General features: G+C 39.4%; 1 protein-coding gene across 1 annotated transcript in view; it reads right to left on the bottom strand.

Moving 5' to 3' along the window:
• Nucleotides 1-17,319, bottom strand: part of ARSK (arylsulfatase family member K) — a 31,959-nt gene extending 14,640 nt beyond the window's left edge. Inside the window, exons 1-4 of the mRNA XM_089492984.1 lie at nucleotides 17,259-17,319; nucleotides 10,334-10,463; nucleotides 8,751-8,910; nucleotides 3,608-3,890 (exon numbers count right to left, since the gene is read on the bottom strand). Coding sequence (XP_089349110.1) covers nucleotides 3,608-3,890; nucleotides 8,751-8,910; nucleotides 10,334-10,403 — 513 coding nt within the window. The 5' untranslated portion in view covers nucleotides 10,404-10,463; nucleotides 17,259-17,319. The remainder of the gene's footprint in view (nucleotides 1-3,607; nucleotides 3,891-8,750; nucleotides 8,911-10,333; nucleotides 10,464-17,258) is intronic.
• Between the last annotated feature and the right edge of the window lie 101 nt (nucleotides 17,320-17,420).

Consider the following 17,420-nt stretch of genomic DNA (forward strand, 5'->3'; position numbering starts at 1 on the left):
TGCCTATTTTATTTTTCTCTCAGTGCCAGTGATTCAAAGAGCATAAGCAGGGAGTTGAAGCCAGAACAATCTGTTGCCACAAGATATTGTTGGTTATAAAGGGATTATCTCACAGCCTCCTGCTGAAATGGCTTCCTCTTTTGCAGCCACCAGCCACTCCAGCTTACAGTAACTGCTATGTAACCATGCAGTTCCAAACATACAAATGCCTATACAAACTCTCTGAAACAGAGCCTTTCCCTACTGCTCACTTGTTACAGCTCCTAGGTCTCAGAACAAAGCCCCAAGCCTCAAGGCCCCTCCAGTTGACATGCTGCTTTAGAGGCCATCTGCTTAGCAACACAGTATACCTTGAATGCATCATCTTCATGCATGGCACTGAATGGAGTCACCAAATAAACAGAGAGTTTGCTTTATTGCTAAGCTCCATTCCCACCTAGACTGGGCACTGCAATCCCAAGCACCGTGTAATTAATTCTACATGCCCAGCAGCCGTCTGGCAATACGCCTTCAAGTCATCTGTCAATTTATGGCAGTCCCATGAATTTCATAGGGTTTTCTTAGGCTCAGAAATGTTTTTACACGCCATGGTAAATGCACGTTCACAACATAAATCCTACTTGGTTCATGAAAACCCTTACAGTTACACAAAATAATTCCTTTGCTTGCAGACCAAAATTTTTTATATTATTCCATCAGGATAACAAATTACAGTAGCAAATCCCCATGGCTTTTTTTAGCATGCACTCAATGTTTTTAGTCAGTATACTGCCACAACTGGACAGATTAGCACCAAATATCGATTGTTGTCAGAGGAGTCAATGCCACAGCCAGGCTAGTAGAAACTGAATATCTCTTGCTGGAGGTCAATAGAAAAAGCAGTCTATTGACCTCACGTGCTGCTTGTGGATATCCTAGAGAGATCTGTTTGGCTACTGTGGGAAACATGATGTTGTACTAGACAGACCAGCAGGGCTCTTCTTCTGTTCTTAGATGTTCACTGCTTCACCCTGGGAAAGCTAAGGATGAACAAAGGACTGTTTTATCTTGCTCCATCTCTAGTATCAAAAGCAATCTAATGAAATATGAACCTGAAGAAATCCTGTGAAAACTAGTGTCCTACACAATGCCATCAAACATGAGACTGTGTTAAAATATCACACACAGATGTTCCTTCAAGGATCCTAAAAATCCAGAATTTGGCCATGCAGTTACTTTGAAAACTAAATGCAAAAGTTAACAACAACAACAACAACAAAAAACAACAGGCAGAAAGAGGTCTATCCACATTGCAGAAATAAATCAGACTGACACCACTTTAACTGCCATGACTCTAGCCTATAGAAGCCTGGGATTTGCAGTTTGGCAAAGTACCACAGCTCTGACAGACCAGGCTGAATGCCTAACCAAACTAAAAATGCCAGGATTTCACAGGATAGAGCCATGACATTTAAAGTGAGATCAAACTGTTATGTTTCAACAGTGTGGAAGAGCTGAGAGAAGGAAAGTAACTCTGCTATTTCATAATCAAACTTCACTTAAATTGATAACATTTAGAGGACATTATAGCATATCTCCACAGTGGCTCTGCATACGTCTCACTAGGCTTGGTATAAATATGGTGGTAAGAAAAAATATTTATGCCACTAGGACTCTTGTCAACTGCACAGCTAATTGCTGACCATAGATTGTTTGTACCAGCCACAGGGATGCAAAAAGACAAGAAAAGACTGAAAATTGGTTACAATGCAAGAGATACTCCCAGTCCCCTGATTAAGAAAATCTTTAACTATATCCTCTGTTTTTTCCAGTTCAAGGATGTCCAGGAGAAAATACAGTATAGTGAAGATACTGAAACGCTAAGATATACTTTTCTGAGGTGATCGGTATTTCAGAGGATCAGTGCAGACCATCACCATGTATTTTAATGAGACAAAAGAAAATGCCAAATAAGTACTTAAATGGCCAAAATGTTCAGGTATTACAGCAACTGAGATTAAAACTGAGCACATCTCAGTTATAAAAAGCAAGCAAATTATGCACCGAAGAGACTTTTGTGAAGAAATGATTGCTTCATTTCAAATATCCTGGTAACTTAAGGGCTGTGCTTCCATTTAAGCAGTGGGAGCCATGGAAACCAGTCTGGAGAGTGTTGTGACCATAGTTATAACAGCATCTGGCAATACTTCAAATGGAGCACAAATAAACAGGAACCAATGACTCCCCCTCACAGACATAATACTGTGTTGCTCTACAGAGAAAATGCTGGAATTTCCTATCCCTTTACAGTAGTAAAGACATGCAACTAGAATGACATTTTCAATCATATAATAGAAAATCAACCATTATGTAATATAATGTAATAAAACTGTTTGTAACGTTACATCACACCAGGACAATTCAGTCTATTAGCACAAAATCTGATACTGTGATAGGAACATCTGTGTTATGTACAGTATTGACTGACAAAATAAGAACTACACCAGCAAACACAACAGTGCCTTACTATACAAACTATTTATTAAACATATGCTACTTTATAGTTTTTTTTGTGGGTTTTTCAGACCATGTGGTTGTGTTCTGTAAGAGTTTATTCCTGACGTTTTGCCAGCATCTATGGCTGGTATCTTCACGTTAGCCAAGGCAGTAAACTGTCCACCAGTTTGGCACCCATAGACAAGGTGGAAAGATTCATAAGAAAAGAAATGTAAGCAATTGGGGGCGGGGATCTGTATTTTCAAAGAACTGTGCCAAAACCAGGAACTACTGTACTGTATTTATGTGTGCTTCACTATTTCTAAACCATACCACACCAGGACCTATCTAATGTTTTGTTACACTTAACGCATTTATCCATGTTTGTCCATCCTGTCTCTCCCTACCTTTCTTTCTAATACAGGTTGAGTCTCCCTTATCTGAAATGCATGGGACCAGAAGTGTTTGGGATTTTGGAATACCTGTATTTGCATATATGTACATAATGAGATATCTTGGAGATGAGAGCCAAGACTAAAGATAAAATTAATTAATATTTCATATACACCTTATTCACATGGACTGAAGGTAATTTTATACAACATTTTTAATAACTTTGTGCATGAAACAAACTTTTTGTACACTGAACCGTCAGAAAGCAAAAGTGTCACTATCTCAGCCACCCATGAAAATACTTTTGGCTTTTGGACTGTTTTGGATTTTGCAATTCCGGATAAGAGAAACTCAACCTATAACTATTTACATTAGGACAGAGCCAGATATAAGATCAAACAATGATGCCAGAACAAGCACACATCATGGTCCCTCTTCCCTATAGCAGCTCCTCTAGTATATCTTCTCAAAATGGGATAGAGAAATCTGCTTGTTTCCCATTTAGCAGCAAGAGACAGAGACTCTGCTGAATGGGACAACAGTATCACCAAGGTGTACAGTAGTTCTAAATAATGGGTGGCAATCAAGCTGGCAGTTAAATCAATATAAAGCCAGTATGTTGCTAGTGTAGAGGGGCACTCTGATAATTCAGCAGTCATAAAAATAATCTTATTTCATGTGAGGAATAAAAGATCTAATAAATGCAATTTTTCAATTCTTTGAAGCAATATTTACATACCCTTTGTAGCCAATATGGGGATGTCAAAAATGTAGATGACCCATGATTTTCTCCTGAGGAGGGTGAAGGATATGGGTGAGGCAAATTTAATCCCAAGTAAAGAACAAAGGGTTGTGTCAAATTCACTGCTTTCTTTCTTATCCAAGTAGCTGCTTCATCAGTGGTTGTCCAGTCTTTCTGCATGACTCTTACATATGTCTTGTTACCTATGCGTTTTGCCACAGGCCTTCCTTCTTGTTGAAGCAAAAAATCAACAGTTCTAGTCCAAGCCTCCACACGGTTACTGGAAAAAAGAAGAGCATTGAATGAACGGGATTTCAATGGACACATAATCATAGGCAGATTATCACAATTTTCACCATCTTAAAAATTTACCTTTTGTATAGATGATGGTTTCATGTCATAGTGCTCTGGATATTTTTCTTTGGGGATTTATTTCTGCCCTTCAACAAATTATCAGATGTATGCAGAATGTACATGGAACAGTGAGGCTTGAGCTTATGCTCTTATCACACCTCCACTCTCTACCTACCAGGAGGAGCAGAAGCATCTACTTTCATTTTATACTAACTAAAACTCATAGTGATAAAGGAATTGGGGAAAAATACATTTAATTTTAACAGAGACCAGTGGAAATAAACCAAATTCAAATCATAGGCTACAAAAATTGATTGGTTTTCACTAACCCAAGTTGGCAATTGTTCAGGGAGCTGAATAACAATAAACTATGGTTAAACTGAAACAGATCTGGAAGCTTATGATCACCTCCTTGCAGCAGCATTGGACAGGGAAAGGAGGAAGTATACAAGCTCCCATTGATAACAATGTTGCAGTTGTTGTTGTGTACCTTCAATTCCATTCTGGCTTATGGTGACCGTAAGGCATCATGGTGTTTTCTTGGCAAGTTTCTTCAGAGGGGAGGTGCCATTCCCATCCTCTGAGGCTGAGAGTGTGTGACTTGCCAAAGGTCATAGAATCATAGAGTTGGAAGAAACCAAGGGCCATCTAAGTCCAACCCCCTGCCATGCAGGAAATCACAATCAAAAAACTTCTCACAGATGGCCATCCAGCCTCTGTTTAAAACCTCCAAAGGAGATTCCACCACTCTCTGAGGGAGTGTGTTTAACTGTCTATCAGCTCTTATTGTCAGGAAGTTCCTCCTCATATTGAGGTGGAATCTCTTTTCCTGTAGCTTGCATCCATTGTTTCGGGTCCTTTTCTCTGGAGCAGCAGAACACAAGCTTGCTCTGTCCTCAATATGCTATCCCTTGAAATATTTAAAGAGGGCTATCATATCATCCCTTAACCATCTCTTCTCTAGGCTAAACACACCCAACTCCCAAATTCTCTCCTCATGAGGCACAGTTTTTAGACCCTTCACTTTTTCTCCCCCTCTTCTGGACATGCTCCAGCTTGTCAACATTCTTTTTGAATTGTGGTGCTCAGAACAGGACACAATATTCCAGATAATGCATGACCAAAGTAGAATATAGTGGCACTATTCCTTCCCTTGATCTAGACACTATACTTCTAGAATTGCATTGGCTTTTTTTAGCTGTTGATTCATGTTCATCCAGAGGGTTTCCATGGTCAAACCAGGAACCAAAACCTGGTCTCCAGAGTCATTGTCCAATGATCAAACCATTACACATTGCTGGCTCCCAATGATACAATGCAGCTATACCAACTAGAATTAACAATTGGATTTGGACCTTAGATACACATACACCATCAGTGTCTTTAAAATGTTGTGGCTGTAACTTCTGAAAGAGAATGCTGTCTTTTTGTTATTTATTTTATTTATCTTGTTGTATATCAAAAACACTGTTATTTACAAGAAAATGAAAAAGGGTGAATATTGCCAGAAAGACAGAAATTATTATTTTTCTAAAGCCATTGCATTAAATGTCCATCTCACTTTTAAAGTCAGAATTGATGAAAAGAAAAGTCACATAAAAACTTTAAGAAACCCTTAGATTACAATGATATTTGTTTCATGTACTGGAAATTGTATACTGATTCAGCAAGATGATTTTAATTGTTTTAAAAATGCATTGTAAATATTTTCAACAGCTTTATTTGAGAGACATCTTAAGTTCTTTTCTGGGAAAAAGGAGGCATAGAAGTTAAATAAATAAATAAATAAATAAATAAATAAATAAATAAATAAATAAATAATCTGAGGTTTTCTGTCACATATTGGATTAATACTGTTCTTTCTTTAGTATTAGACTACTTTCTGTATTAGACCTCTAGCCTTTTCTAGTTTCCGGAGACACTTAACATGTTAAAAAGTGACATTCAGGACCCTCAAAACTCTCTGCATAACACAAAAGTGGACTATTTTGCTATGCAATAAATATGAAGTATTTTTACATTAAAAGTCAGGTGTGTGTCTCTTTGCATTTAACAATTCTTGATATTTAATTATAAAATCCTTATAATTAGTAGTAGTTTTTTGATATGAGAAAATAAAAAACAAAAATAACCCTAAACAACATTTGTGAAGTATAATAAAGAGAAAAAAAGGATACTATTTTGATATTAAACATGAACATCACAAAGTAGATTTACACATGTGGAAGAGGGACACAAACACAGTAACTTTCTCTTTATAATATCACAAATAAATAGATACTTTATAAGTGTTGTGATTTAAGTGCACAAGTAGTTGCCCTATGAAAGGAAATACTAAGAGTTATTTTTCTTATGACAACTGCATTCCTTAAGTTTTGGATTACCTATGAGAAGTTCTGCTTTACAACTTATTTTATAGTTTCCAGGCAATGAGGATTCACGAAAAAAGTGAGAAGGAATTTAGTAACACAAGCAAAGCCAAAAGTATCATAGAAAGTTTTTTTTATATTATTATATGGAAAACTGTGTACTATTTCACAGATTTAATGGAGGAAAAAAAATCAGTGAAATAAGATAGTCACTGAGAAGTTGAGGTTCCAGAAAGGTCATATCTATTTATGATCATGTTAACATATATTACAAAGAATGATGCAATGTTATAAAAACTGAAAGCTAAACTGCATGTGTTATATCTCCAAGTACTGTGACTTCTCACCATTGTGACACTGTCACCATGACTAACTTTGTAATATTTTTATGCTTACTTTGAAGGGTGGGGAGGGCATTCCTACACGATTAAAGAAATAAATCTCTCTCTTTCTGTGTAACCCTGGCCTTTGTCCTGTTGTCCCAATCACAACTATTGTTAGCTTTGCAGTGGAAAAATGTACCAATAACGAGTAACAGGACAGTGAATGTCTTAGGTCTATCCCTTTACTTAATAAATGAACATTTCACATGGGCCACTAATGTCAGGGATGATGGGAGTTGTAGCTCTTCACCTCTGGCTCTAACTCACCACCTTGTTATGCAGCGGTGCTGATCAGCTTTGATCAGTGGTTAATGCTTTTCTTCCAAAGCAGCAGAGTTTCAGAGAATAGGCTGAAGACCCTGACAAACTCTCCAAGCCTTCTCACTCTTCTTCCTCAGATGTCTCCAAACTTCTCCAGGATCCTGCTGGCTCTTGTATCTTCACTCAAGACACCAGACAACTCAGTAGTCTTATATAAAAGATCTACTTTATTCTACTATCCACAATATCTCCAAACTACTCCAACTACCCAACAAAAAACATTGGCAAACATTGCAATTATTATAGCCATTGTTAATCACCACCCACTAGTCAGTTTCCACCCAGTGGGTGTGTACACTCATTTTGATTGGTTCACATAGTTCAACCCACACTTAAGACCAACCCAAGTATTTCATCATTTTACCTTGTACACTTAATGAATCTCAGGTGTTTCCAATTGTACATTCTATAATTCTGTCCTTGACTTTCAAGACTTCTAAATTACATTAGCTTTTTCACCTGTGTAGCTTCTTAATTGCTCTTGCTTAGTCATTGTGACTTTCACATACATATTTTATTTCTATTACTGTATGTCCCATGTTGCATTTTCCTTAACAACTAACACAAGACAAAATGTACCTTTCGTCCAAAACATACTGCAGAAATAATCCAGTTTGAGACCACTTTAACTGCCCTGGCTCAGTGCTAGGGAATCCTGGTGTAGCTTGTTGTGGCACCAGAGGTCTTTGACAGAGAAGGCTAAACATCTCACAAACACTACCGTTCCCAGAATTCCCTAGCAGGCAGTGATAGCGAACCTTTTTAGGTTCGCGTACCAGAGGCGGGGATTCTGCCTGGGGCAGAACTTCTGTTCTCTGGAGGCGGGGCTTCCAAGGCGGGATTTTCCCCACCCCCACCCTTTCCTCAGCCTTCAACTGTCTCTCAGAGACATCTGGGGGTCAGTAAGGGCCTGTGAGAGAGAGGAACAATGGGCCCATGCCCCATCCTTCTTTTCCTGGATCTTTGCTAGTGCTGAGGTTTCCCTCCAGGGACACCTCACAAATAGCAAAGGTCTGTGGAGAGGACAAGGGGTGCGTATGCCACCCCCTCGTCCTCTTCCCAGACCTTTTGCTAGTCCTGTGATGTCCCTCAAGGGACACCTCATGACTAGCAAAGTTCCGGGAAAAGGCAAGGAGTCGGCACACTACCCCCTCGTCCTCTTCCTGGGACCTTTGCTACTGCCTGGAGGAACATCTCAGCACTAGCAAAGGCCCATGGGGGGGGGGGGGGGAGAGAAGCCAGCACATGCTTGTTTTTGCAAAGCTTTCCATTTTTGCAAAGCAGCCGGCTGAGTGTGGCTGGGACCTGGGCTGTAGTCACGATTTTATGTGCGATAAATACCCAAATTTATTTCAGGTCTTTTCCTCCATGCAATAAGGTCCTCTGTCTCTGTCAGCCATCTAATTCCAAAGCAGTGGTGAAGGTAGAATGGTGGTGCAGCGGTTAAATGGCTGTACTGCAGCCACTCACTCACAAACCACAAGGTTATGTCTTCAGTACTGGCCAGGGCCTCCAGGCCAACTCAGCCTGGCATCCTTCTGTAGGTTGCTTAAATGAGTACCGAGCTTGTTGGGGGCAATTAGCTTACACTTTGTAAACTGCTCAGTACATCAGTAAGCAATATAGAAAGCACATTGGACATACTGAAATGAAAAAAATAACATTTTGGTTTTTAACAGCAGGCATCAATGCTGATTTCCCCCTTTTTCTCACCTTAGTGAATGATGCCCTGAAGTATAATCCAGTTTCCCATATTTCTGAGTATAATAACCTTGCTTTTCCAGGAGGTCCATCCATGTTGTGTAATTTGGATCTAAGCCCTTGAAATTATTCCAAGATTCAGTTAGATGAGTGAAAAGGCCGCTCCACATAGCTAAAAAACATCAAAATAATGCACAGATAATCACAAATACATAAATCTTAGAAAAATGTTTTGCTTGCACAACTTTCCTTTTCATGTTTCCTTTATGAATTCACAGAAACCTGCTTTTCACTGTACTTTTTGGCATAATGTTCTACTGGTTCCATGATACCAAACCAAGTCTAAAAGTATGAGAAGCAAGCAGTGAGAGACCCCATCTCCCTTTTCATTCTTCTTCCAATAAAAATAATTTTGGGACTGTGTTGATGTTGGTTTTATTATTTATTCTAATCCTGCCTGTTATTTCAAGTCCTCACAAAGCAATGGTTAAACTGGGCTGGATCCTAACTTATTCCTATTTGAAAAAGTAGACCCAGTGAAATCAAAGAGATCTATGCTATGAATACATCCAGTCCTGTTGATTTCCCTGGGTCTAATTAAAGACAACAGAAAGCATTATTGCATGAGACAAGAAAACCAAAACAGTCTGGGAGAGTAGCAGCTTTCTCTATGCCTCTCCACATGCTGCCAAAACACTTCTGTTCTCTTCCCAAGGGAGATAGTTATAAAAGTGTGTCTTTCATTATGCTGGAAAAATCATTTGGCAAAAGTATGCTTTTGTGACCATTTCCCTCAGGAAGAGAACACAAGTCCTATGACAGCATGCAGAAAGACAAGGAGAAAGCTGCCACTCTCCCAACCTGTTTCAGCTTTCTTTTCTCTTTTGATAAGGCTTTAGGTCTGACTCCAATCTTTTGTATTCAACAAAGAAAGGAACTTGTAAGGGGAAGTTACTGGTTCTCACATAATTGCTAATGGCACTATTTGTCATTTGAAAGCTATATTAAATTACAAGTAGATGTCATATCTGCTAACATCTCCTAATTTTAATTAACCATATAATCAGAGAAAACAGACAGAAATGATGTTGGAATAAAAGCTCTGAACGTGGTAACAAAATGACAATAAAAAAGAAAAACCATGGATGTATCTGTCACAGCAGGGGATTCTGTACAGCACAATCTCTCAAGTGTGCAGGAGTGGGTCATGGAACAAAGTTTTATCTAGAAGAGAAGCAGTTTTATAGTCAACCGAGTAGTCCAAGTCCTTGCCATACCGAGACTCAATTCTCCATGTGAAAAATGGGCATAAATATAGCCAACTCTGAACTCATACACACCGAACCAAAATTCTGATCATGAGCCACTCTGTAATAGAAAAGCAGACGATTGCATACTCCCAAAGTCCCAGAAGTGTCAACTTTTATATAATTTATGAGCATATGCATGCATGCTATGCTTATATTAATACTGTACTTTCAGCCACAGACCTTTACAAAAAATATCTGGCGTAATCCAAATTGAAGATTTGGCTGCTATAAATTACTATTTAAATGGCTCTACTCAGGGTATTTATTACTCAAGTATAAGCTTACCTGCACGGGAAGGACAACATATTGGAGAATTGGTGTAAGCATTAAGAAAAACACTGCCATGTCTCCTCATGAGACTTATAAAAGGCAAGGCTACTGTTTCATTTTCTGGATGAAATGTTAGCCTTCCATCCTGCATATATAAGAAAAGAATATTATGGCAGTTATTCTGAAGACTGATTAATGCAACATCAGACACTATAAATCTGCCAAAATACCAATTTCAGACATTCTAGAGGCATGTGATATATATTTTGTTTGCAGGCAATGTATTTTGTTGAAAAGAGGAGTATTCTATGGAGCAGCACTGTTTATCTACCTACCTATTTAAAGTATACACACATGGAGTAAACATATTTTACGAGTAAAATTTCAGTTTTTAAATAGATTTTTGCCAGATAAATATTCTTCAGAATGCTATATAGATGATGACCAAGTAACAATATGAAATAAGTTCACTGCATCCCAGAAAACATATATAGAATCAGCAATGGAAAATGGAAAGCTTGGTTGAAGGAGCACTACTAGGGCATCAACCTTACTTTGGCATGTCAAACACAGAAGTGTATTATGTCTTCAACAGAGAGTATGGTGTATATGGGCAATATTGTGAAGTGCTTCAGTTCAGCAAGAATACCACTATCCTGTGATTCTCTAGATTGCAACTATGAACTGCTTAGGAACTGTTTTATAGACTTGCTTGTTTCATGTAAAACAATGGAAGCAAGAAGACAGTTTCACATATAGAGGTCAGGTCTGTATGGAACACTCCTTTGATATAATTTATTTGAAGGCTTCAGCATTGTTCATTGCAAGCCCTACAAACATCGACCTGATTTGTATTCAAATATCTATTACTTGTACCAATAATCTAATTCATATGTGTCACCTGCCTGTTTTTCACTCTTGAGTAACACCAATCAAGCTGCTTGATGTGCACTCCCATGGCATATACAAATACTCATATTAGAAATGTCACAATTACAAAACACCTTACTGCCAATCTACTATTTTGTTTTAGTTGTGCTGGTGAGACCTCTAGTGTACAGCAGTGCTAATTAATTTCTTCAAATAAAACAACAATTCAGTCTTGTGGCACATTTAAAACTTATTTCTTTTTTATCATGTGCTTTCAGAGATTACAATTTACTTCTTCAGTTTGGAGTTGATTGTGCCACACACATCATACATGGCTTGGGCCTGTGTTACTTGAGGGAACGACTCTCCCCATACAATCCGCCCCGCACTCTCAGAACTACTGGGAAATGCTTACTTGAATATCCTAAGACGAGATTGGCATCAACTCGCCAAAAAGCATTTTCATCTGTAGCTCCCACATACTGGAACAAGCTCTTCAGTGCAAACCCAATTGATTCAGTAGTGTACTCACATTACCAAATATAAAGATCATTGTGGCGCTTAAAAAAAATACGTGGGGTGGGAAACTCAGTATCAAATATACCAGATTAAGTGGGTTTTCCGGCAGCCCTCCCCCTGCCCCACAAACAGCACTGAGTGCAGTTGGCGCAAGTGTGAACACCACAAAAGTAACCCAGTTTCACACTGGGTTACTTTCATAGGTGTTTATCACACTAAGGTTTTTGCAGCTTTTTGCAGCTCAGACCCAACGTGACGGCGGGTCCAACGATGCGAATTCACGTGATAACGTGATGTATTATCACATGTGATTCCTTTCTATGGGAGCTCCTTCCGTGGCGCTTCCACAGTGAATCCAAAGTGACTCCTCATTTTGGTGAATTCGGTAAAAAGTGAATTCACAGAATTCGCAGTAAAGGTCACTTCGATTTCACACCAAATTGGTCTGGTGTGGAATGCAACTTTGCTTCTGTCCCAGTACACCCCCCCAAACCTCCAAAGAGGCAAATTTCCCATGATGCTGCACTGCAATTTTGCCCCAATTGCTTCCATTGCTCGGAAGGGTAGATGACAGGGATGGAGGGAATGAAACAGGAGGTTGGGGGGAGAGATGGGAGCTACAGAGGGGGCCATCGGAGGGGGGGGGAGCAACAAACTCCAGCTCCCAGAATTCCATAGCCTCGAACCAAGGACCTCACACCAAACTCCAACTCCCAAAATTCCATAGCACTGAGCCAGGACAGTGAAAGCGGAGTCAAACCGGATTATTTCCCCAGTGCGGATGCAACCTAAGAGAAGGCAACTGTTATAAAGAGAAAGAGAGTGGATTGGATTCAGGGAGGAGGTACTTTAGGGAGCATGGAGAATAATTATAATAATTATAATTTTAAAACCAAAAATTGTTTGTAAAATATTATTATTATTATTATTATTAAAATAATAATAATAATAATAATAATAATAATAAATTATTAGTTTGCTGAGGCACCAGAGCTCTCTGGCAGAGAAAGCTCAATGTCTCAGGACACTACAGTTCCCAGAATTCAATAGCACTGAGTCAGGACAGTTAAAGTGGAGTTAAACCGTATTATCTCCCCAGTGCAGATGCAACCTAAGAGAAGACAACTGTTACAAAGGGAAGGAGAGTGGAATGGATTCAGGGAGGTGGTCTTTTAGGGAGCAGGGAGAATAAGGGAAACCGGATTATTTCTGCAATCCTCCAAAAGGGTCTCCTTCAGATCCAAAGGATTTACTTCCAAGTAAACCTGCAGCTTCTACACTGATTATTTTGCAGTGAATAATAATAATAATACCTTAATAATAATAATAAATGGATGGGGCTCTGACACTGAGGATAGATGTAGATGTGGCTGAAATGGATGAGGAGAATGACAGGAGAATAGATGTAGATGTGGCTGAAATGGATGGGGACTCTGACACGGAGGACCCCTCTGAATTTGGCTGCCAGGGATGGGAAAATAGAAGGGAGGAAGAAACGTGAAGCAGTCATTCACGTTAGGCTAGCATTCACGTGAAAGTGGAACCAGGCTCCCTTCTTCACCTCAGAAGTGCAAAGGTTCAGGATGCGTTCAGACCGCCACTGAGCATGCGCAAGGGTCCCAATTCAAATAGTTGAATCCGCATGGTATGCACCGGTGTGGTGATACAATGTGCACTCCGCTTTGCGTGAATCCGCATCACGTGACTTGCCTTGGATTCGATTCCCCCTCGATTCAGAAGGGCAATGGAAGGGCAACCAGGTGTGATGAAACATGTGCGTTATAACATGAATTCGCATAGCTGAACCAGGAGTCACCCCGGATATGATTTGCAAAAACCTCGGTGTAATAAACACCATAGTGTGAATGGGGCCTAAGGATAAGACCTACTTGTTCAGACAGGTTTTTAAAATGGAAAGTTGGTAAAGGACTGGCTTGGGGTGTTGTTTTCAGTTTAAAGTGTTTTATACAGTTTTATCTTTTCCAAATATATTTTATTTTTAATGTCTATTTATTTTAACACTGTGATAACTTAATTCCTTTTTAATGCACTTCTTTTCTATGTTTTTAATTGTATTGTTCTGTTAATATCATGAAGCCGCTCTGAGTCCCAGTTCTGGGAAAAGAGAGGGATACAAATAAATATAACAACAACAACAACACAAACTGTGGTATTCTGTTAGTAGAAACTGCTCTACATCACTCCACCTCAAGATGCATTCATCCAGGCAATTGTTTGCTTAGTAAAAAAATAAAACACAGTACACTCATCCCTCCACATTTGCAGCTTTGACTTTTGTAGATTTGATTATTCACAGATTTTATTAATATCTTCTCTCTAAGAATATCTAGGCCCTCCAATGTACCTCTAACCAAAAGTTGCACTGAAGGACATCTAGAGATTCCTAGAGAGAACATTTCTCTAGGCATTTGTAGTTCTTTCAGTGCAATTCTATGATCAGTGTCTAGCAGATGTTGACCACAGAGTGGGACTGGAGGACCTAGAGATTCCTAGAGAGGTGTTCTCAGATAAAAACATAGGACTTTTGTTATTTACGTTTTTTCCACATTCATGGGGGTCCTGTGGCCCTAACCTTAGTGAATGTGAAGGGACGAGTGTATTTTATTCATAGAATCATAGAGTTGGAAGAGACCACAAGGACCATCCAGTCCAACCCCATTCTGTCATGCAGGAACCTTCCATCAAAGCACCCCTGACAGATGGCCATCCAGCCTCTGCTTAAAGACCTCCAAGGAGGGAGACTCCACTACACTCCAAGGGAGTTTGTTCCACTGTCAGACAGCCCTTACTGTCAGGAAGTTCCTCCTAATGTTGAGGTGGAATCTCTTTTCCTGTAGTTTGAATCCATTGCTCTGGGTCCTAGTCTCTGGAGCAGCAGAAAACAAGCTTACTCTCTTCTCAATATGACATCCCTTCAAATATTTCAACAGAGCTATCGTATCACCTCTTAACCTTCTCTTCTCCAGGCTAAACATCCCCAGCTCCCTGAGTCGTTCCTCATAGGGCAAGGTTTCCAGACCTTTCACCATTTTAGTCACCCTCCTTTGGACACACTCCAGTTTCTCAATGTCCTTTTTAAATTGTGGTGCCCAGAACTGGACACAATATTCCAGGTGGGGCCTGACCAGAGCAGAATAGAGTGGCACTATTACTTCCCTTGATCTAGACACTATACTTTTATTGATGCAGACTAAAATTGCATTGGCCTTTTTAGCTGCCGCATCACACTGTTGACTCATGTTCAACTTGTGGTCTACTTGCACTCCCAGATCCCTTTCACATGTTGTCTCATTCAGCCAGGTGTCCCCAATCCTATATCTGTTCATTTCGTTTTTCCACCCTAAATGCAGTACTTTGCATTTCTCCGTGTTCAAATGAATTTTGTTAGCTTTGGCCCAGCTTTCTAGTCTATTCAGGTCATTGTGAATTTTGATCCTGTCCTCTGGGGTGTTAGCTACTCCTCCCAATTTGGTGTCGTTCACAAATTTGATGAGTATGCCCCCAATTCTGTCATCCAAGTCATTGATAAAGATGTCGAATAGCACTGGGCCCAGGACAAAGCCCTTTGGGACCCCACTGGTCACTTCTCTCCAGGATGAAAAGGAGCCATTGTTGAGCACCCTTTGGGTTCGGCCGGTCAACCAATTACAGATCCATTTAACAGTTCCTTTGTCTAGCCCACATTTTACAAGCTTGTTTGCAAGAATGTCATGGGAAACCTTGTCAAAGGCCTTAGTGAAATCAAGAAATACTATATCCACAGCATTCCCTTCATCTACCAAGCTGGTAATTTTATCAAAGAAAGAGATAAGGTTTGTCTGGCATGACTTGTTTCTCTGAAACCCATGTTGACTTTTTGTGATTATGGCATTGCTTTCTAGATGTTCACAGACTCTCTGTTTAATGATCTGCTCCAGAATCTTTCCTAGAACTGATGTCAGACTAACTGGACGATAATTGTTGGGATCCTCTTTTTTCCCCTTTTTGAAGATGGGGACAACGTTTGCCCTTCGCCAGTCTGCTGGGATCTCTCCTGTTCTCCAGGAGTTTTCAAATATGATTGCCAATGGCTCCGATATTACTTTTGCCAGTTCTTTTAATACCCTTGGATGGAGTTCATCTGGTCCCGGAGACTTAAATTCATTTAGATTAACAAGGTGTTCCTCTACTATCTCTTTACTTATTCTGTGCTGAAATTCCCCTATTCTGTCCTCTGCTCCATTATCCTCAGGTTGAGCACCCTTTGCCTTTTCTGAGAAGACTGAGGCAAAGAAGGTGTTGAGTAATTCTGCCTATTCTCTATCTCCTGTTAGCATTTTGCCATCTTCTCCACGCAGTGGCCCTACCGTTTCCTTCTTCTTCCTCTTGCTGCGGACATATCCAAAAAAGCCCTTTTTATTGTTCTTAACCTCTCTAGCAAGCCTGAGTTCATTCTGTGCTTTAGCTTTTCTGACTTTACCCCTACACATGCCTGCTATTTCTTTGAATTCCTTTTTCGTGATTTCCCCCTTTTTCCATTTCTTATACATGTTCCGTTTCAAAGTTAGTGGAACATGTATAAGAAATGGAAAAATGGGGAAATCACCAAAGGGGAATTCAAACAAATAGCTATTCTTTTAATAGTCATCTGCTTTAACATTTCTATGTTTTTAATTGTCCTGTTCTTTTAATATTGAGTCCCTGAGTCCCAGTTCTGGGAAAAGAGTGGGGTACAAATAAATAAGTATAATAACAATAATGATGATGATGTTTTTCCAAACTTTATATATATATATATACAGTCGGCCCTTCTTATACACGGATTTTTTATACACGGATTTAAGCACACACGGTTTGAAAATGTATCAAAAAAGTATACATTTACCTTGATTTTCCATTTTTTATAAGGGACACCATTTTGCTATGTCATTATATTTAGTGGGACTTGAGCATACATGGATTTTGTTATACACGGGGGATCTTGGAACCAAACCCCAGCGTATAACAAGGGTCCACTGTATACACACACACACTTATATGTACTAATGGTATACCATTAGTATATATATATAAAGTCCAAGCAGGAAGCCACTTATATTGTGTGTGTGTGTGTGTGCATATATATATATATATATATATATATATATATAAAGTTTTTCCAAACCGTGGTATACCATTAGTATATATAAAGTATTAGTGTGTGTGTGTGTATAAAGTACCACGGTTTGTAAAAACTTTATATATATATATATATATATATATGCACACACACACACTAATACTTTGTATATACTAATGGCATACCACCGTTTCAAAAAACTATATATATATATATATATATATACACACTCACACACAGATAGTTTATATATACTAATGGTATCCCACGGTTTGGAAAAACTATATATGTCTATGTCTGTATCTATATCAAGTTTTTCCAAACCGTGTTATACTATTAGTAGTAGTAATTGCTCCCCATCACTCCAGAGTTTTGCTTCGTGCAAAATAGAAACCTAGCAGCAGCAGCAGCAGCAGCAGCAGCAGCACTTACAAAGGAATCGCAGAGCACCAGCACCACGTTAGGCTTCCCACCAGAGGCAAACCCAGAGAGGAGCAGGAGCAGGAGCAGGAGGGCCAAGGCAGGGCTGCGGAGGTGGCTGGGACCCCTTGCTCCCTTAGGGCCCATCCCTTCCCACCGCCAAGGGCTCAGAAG

Source organism: Sceloporus occidentalis, unplaced genomic scaffold (assembly GCF_023333645.1).
Source record: "Sceloporus occidentalis isolate IW3139 unplaced genomic scaffold, rSceOcc1.0.p SCAF_1, whole genome shotgun sequence".
Classification (NCBI taxonomy): domain Eukaryota; kingdom Metazoa; phylum Chordata; class Lepidosauria; order Squamata; family Phrynosomatidae; genus Sceloporus; species Sceloporus occidentalis.